The sequence below is a fragment of the Cupressus sempervirens genome, chromosome 5, assembly GCF_028749045.1.
Source record: "Cupressus sempervirens isolate cs-2001-9-10 chromosome 5, ASM2874904v1, whole genome shotgun sequence".
Lineage (NCBI taxonomy): Eukaryota > Viridiplantae > Streptophyta > Pinopsida > Cupressales > Cupressaceae > Cupressus > Cupressus sempervirens.
The window spans coordinates 795,412,517-795,417,757 of record NC_143122.1 but is presented as its reverse complement, the minus strand read 5'-3'; the positions used below and the strand labels follow the sequence as shown (position 1 = coordinate 795,417,757).

At 34.6% G+C, this 5,241-nt stretch overlaps 1 protein-coding gene across 1 annotated transcript; it reads right to left on the bottom strand.

Annotated features, from left to right (window-relative positions):
* Nucleotides 1-3,256: 3,256 nt before the first annotated feature.
* Nucleotides 3,257-5,016, bottom strand: LOC149558329 (uncharacterized). The gene is made up of 2 exons (XM_089830760.1): nt 4,807-5,016; nt 3,257-3,820 (listed from the first exon to the last, which is right to left on the bottom strand). The coding sequence occupies exons 1-2, from the start codon at nt 5,014-5,016 to the stop codon at nt 3,371-3,373; spliced, it is 660 nt and encodes a 219-aa protein (XP_089686886.1). The 3' UTR covers nt 3,257-3,370.
* Nucleotides 5,017-5,241: the final 225 nt, after the last annotated feature.

The following is a 5,241-nucleotide window of genomic DNA, read 5'->3' as shown; positions in this document are numbered from 1 at the left end:
AGAAGTCTTGAAGGCAGACACTTCCTAAAATGGTATCACCGATATCTGGAAGCGTACTTAAAACAGGAGCATAATTCGGCCTTTGATACTTGTACTTCATGGTTTAATTTCCAGTCTTTCTTTCAAATATGGTGGATGTCTTCAACCTGCACTACAGTCTTTATTTCTAGTTTAATTTGAGTGACATAATCAGTGAAGCTTCCATGGCTACAGGTTAGGAATAAACATTTCATTTCGTCAAGCATTTTGCATGCTTCCCTAGCACTCTATATGTTCTTTTCATGCTCACCACCTTTTTTTTTTAATTTGGGCATTATGTCAAACAAGTTAAGAGCAATCTCAAGTATTGCAAACATTCAACCATGAAAGCTCTTAAAGAAACCTTTCCTGTCAGCACCTTCAAGGTTGAGATCTAGCGATAGAATGAACAGGTGACACAAATACTTTAAGAAACCGCAGGCTCAGTTTTCTTTTCTTTAGACTATCTCCGGCCCACTAGCTCAAAAATGTTAATGCACTCTATAGTGCATGCTGCGATAATCTAAGAATACATTGTGAATATGTTATATGCAATCTCGTTATCAATGAGTGTATAGCAAGAATGAGTGTACAACGATCAAAGGAGAATTGAAAAACATTTAGGTTCACCCCATGCAATACGCGAGAAGTCTTTTACAAGATCATTTATCTTGTTCGCGTGGATGAGAGTAGACATTTCTCTGAATAGGTTGCAGCATTTGAGAGACCAACTTCATGTATATGTATCGCTATCTATTTACAACAAATGTTGGCAGCTTCATGTCTTCCAACTCTTGAAAATTCTTCTACATCTTTATTGCTTCCAGCTCTTGAAAATGTTTTCCATTTTGGGAGAAAACCTCCACTTGAGTATCAAGCAATTGGCAAGCATGGTATGAGGTTTAATTGCTTCCTTAAAAATGTCTTTATCCTACACTTGGTGAAGAGGGCAGTCTGCACGTGATTAGATATGTTCCAACTTACTTCCTTCATAAATCTGGACTCCCATAGTTGACGGCAAGTATTCAAACCTTAGTATCACACCCACTATTCACCTAGGAAGACCATGCATTTGAGTTGGAAATAAGGTGAGCAAGGTGATTTTTATGTTAAATAAACCACAAGACTTTCCCTTGCTCGCATGGACAATAATATGCATTGATTTGTATATGCAGCAATATTCTAAAAAACCATGTTCTGTGGATGCATATAGCCATAGGTTGAAACTCCAGCAAATGTAAAATATCGACTGTAATAAGTGCTTCAATAACATTATCCCGCTATATTCGAGCCAAAGGAATTTACACATGGTTTATACAATTTGGAAATTTTCAAACAGGTTAATAATTGTCTCAAAGAGGTTAAGAAATACATGTTTTTGAACGCTATCATTAACCTGTTGGAGAGGTTAAGAAAAACATATTTTTGTACGCTATCATTAACCTATTGGAGAGGTTAAAAAAAACACGTTTTGGGTGGCGATCATTAACCTTTAAGAACTTGTGGCTCAAGAGTCGAATTTCAGCAATTTCAAGTGCTGTGCGGAGCTGCTAACGAGCAGGAGACATGGAGGCTTAAAGACTCGCAAAATTCAAAGATATAATGGCCAATTTAAGGCTTAAAACCAGGCAAGTTTTAAATATTAACCATGGCTCATGAAATTGAAACAAATTTTATAGTCGGGCAACATAACTCTATTCCTAACCGTAACTCTAAGCCTATCCATAACTCAAACCCTAAAAATAGCCCCAACCCTAACACTAACCCTAACCCTAACTATAACTCTACTGTTCAATATACCATTTTACATAACAATATGCTTAAAGTAAAACTAAATTAAAGTGATGCAAATAAACATCATATATAGAATTAAAAAATAAAATATTCAAGAATAATTTTATAGTAAGTTTATATAATTGTATTTAAAAATAAATAAATAATTCAGCACTTACCTTAAAAAAAAAGAAAAAAATTTAAAAATACTTTTCCTATTGCGCAGCGATTGCCACTAGCTTATATATACCTCTATATATATTACACTGAGAGTAATCGTTCTCGAGGTGCCTATTTTTATTTTCATAAATCCCAACTTTGATTAAAATAACTTTGGGATTAAATAAAAATAGGCGCCTCAAGAACGATTACTCTCAGCATAATATATATAGAGGTATATATAATCTAGTTTATGCCCACAAACTACCAGTACATCCCATGTACATGCACCACTGAAAAATCCTCTCAAACCTTTGGAATCCTCAATTATTATTATTATTTAATGATGACATAATGATATTTGATATCATGTCAACAATTTGGTAACCGCTCTTTTTACATGTAAAATTTTCTAAGTCTTTGGAAGACAAGAACTAGAAGGCAATCTTAATTGATTCCATTTTTTAAGAGACACCAAGAGTAAAAAGTTGTCCATTTTTATTTTAAGAGTTGCTTAATGTTTTTATTCTAGAGTATATTAGAGCTTCTGCTCAGATTTATTAGTTAAATAGACAATGAAAGTCAACTACATCAAGTAGACTAAAACATGGTGTGTGACCTCAATGAATGTTAAATATGTTCTAGCTACTTGTCAAACTATGCTCTTGAATGCTTTATTTTATACACTCCTAAGGCTAGGGAAACAATTGTGTACAACATTATCTTCGTATTTTTCAAACATGTTGTGTTGTAGATGTAGTATATTCTATGGCACTCCCTTGCCAAGATCTGACTTTTAATGTTTCTCAATGTATTTAACTTTTGAGAGTTGGTGGATTCCAAGTTTAATATTCTTATTAGAATAAATTTCACTATATTTTCTACATATTTATATGTGTTACAAATTTTTGAGAACTATATAGAAGTTATTAAGATAAGAGTAGATTTCTTGTATGCGCCCTCTTAAGATGACAAAAGATGACTTTTTGTCACAAAATGGAAGCTTTAAACTTTTAAAAAGGAAGATGAAGATCAGATGCTTTGATAAAATAAAAAATGTCTACTTTTGACATCAAGCAAGATAGCAATTTATGAAGAATGCATTTACTATGCCTCTATCACTCAATCAAAGGTTGCATTGATGTGGAGCTTCCATATGAATTTTTTAAACTTGTAGATATGAAAATTTTGTAAAATTTAATAAATTTATATTCCTCACATTGATACCTACAATTATTTTGTATAGATATACTTATTCACTCTTTCTTTTAATTTTCTCCTTTACTCAAAATAAAACCTTGCACCTTGCACCTTCATTCCCTATTTTCCCAGCCTTGCACAAAGTAGGGACTTCTGCTCGCCCAGAGCTCTCGTTAAAATTGTTCTAGAAGCACATACATTTATTTGCGCAGTAACGTAACTAGAGCACAGTGAGGAGATAATATAGTGCTAGCAGCCCCATTGCTATGACAAATATGGCAACACAAAGTGGCACAACCAATTTAAGGTTAGGGAGCACCACTAAATATACTGCAGCGTGGAAGCTGACAGTGAAGCACATTGTTGCTACCCATAGAGCGGTACAGATGAGGTGATCAAATTTTGAAGGTATCTGTGAGAGAGTGGCCGCGGTCATACAAACTACCACTGAAGTCTGGAAAGCTACAATGTCTGTGACCAAGAATACTTTGAATGCTTTGGTGTGCCCCATGACGGCGCTTCCTGATTCATTTACACCTCCGGGCACTTGCAACATCACACTGAAGCTCCCTCCCACTAAAGCCACTGCAACTGCAACCTGTATAGTAGATTTGGTCGTGCTTGTGATCGGACAATTCTTTACGGTTATTCTTCCTTCGCAAATATTAGGCTGTCCTCACCACAACCCACCAACAAGTTTTAGTCAAGGAAACCCTATCGAATAATCAAGTAATTCATTTTCTATTCTTAATATTAAAAAAATAAAATGAAATGATTTGTAGAATTGGCCTTGGGATTTGATGGTTAGCTTGCTTCTCCTTTGTTCATGTCATTTATTTAATATATAAGATATTTTCCACAGCAACTAAAATTGTGATATTGTTATCAGGATTTAACTGTGTAGTTTTGAATCAAATTCATGATCCACATTTCATGTGTAGTAATTCTCATGAGAATAAATGAAACACTTAGTACTCATTAGATCTAGGTTAAACCATGTTTCAGAACGCTCAAGCTTAAACTATATTTCAGCAAGTTCGAGCTTAAACTATGTTTCAGCATTCTCAAGCTGGCATAGTACTGGAATGAGAGTAGTACTAAGAAAGGTGACTTCCCCCAAAAAAGTCCCTATGGTTCACCTCTCCAAACATCATCTAGATCTAATGACTGCTAAGTGTTCTATTTATTCTCATGAGAAATGGATTAGTGTTAATCACTACTCATGAAATGGGCCCTCTGTAATCCCCATACAAAATGCACCAAACACAAAAAAAAAGTGAAAACATAATTCTTTTTCAGATTCACAAAACACAGCTAAATTTTCTCAAAAATTTTATCTTTTTTTATCACAAAATATACAGATCATAAGATCAAATGCTGAAATTTTTTAAAAATTTTTTTAAACGTAGTAAATGGTAAAATTTGTAGAACTTAGAACTTAGTGAGAGGATAGCCACATCCCATGCAATCTGGGTCAATAAATTGACTCAAAAACTACACAGTTAAATTCCAATAGCAATATCAGATAAATCCTAATAGCAATATCAGAGTAATTTATCCAAAGAAGTAATTCAAATTTCAAATGTTTATCCGATTTTCCCAGACCTAGAAAAGGATTAGAAATAAAATATTGAGAGTAGGAGACTGCGTTCTCACCGAGATCATGTCGAGTTGAAGAGTCTCCGGGATGGAAGCACTGGTGGCACCCACAACAGCCTTCCGTCCCCTCGGCAACCATCTTCCAAGAAACTTCGCCGCCGGTTGGAAAAAGGATATAATCTTAGCTTTTATCGTATATCTCTTTGGTAGGAGGTTTCCTGGTGCCGGTGGATCTCCTTGCGGTGAAGATTCCTCCACTGACACCATACTCTGTCCACCAAAACAAAACGAATAAAAGGTAACATGTCAAAAATATTATTAAACATTTAAAAATTAAGAGAAATCGATAGCGTAATCGCAATCCTCTGAGGGCAGGTCGAGTTTTAGTTTGACTTATTTTCGTTGTTGACTTATTCTCGTTTGCAGGTGTACAAGGTTAAAAAATAAACTACAACTGTAGATCAGATGTAAGAAGCTGTAAAACATATAGTA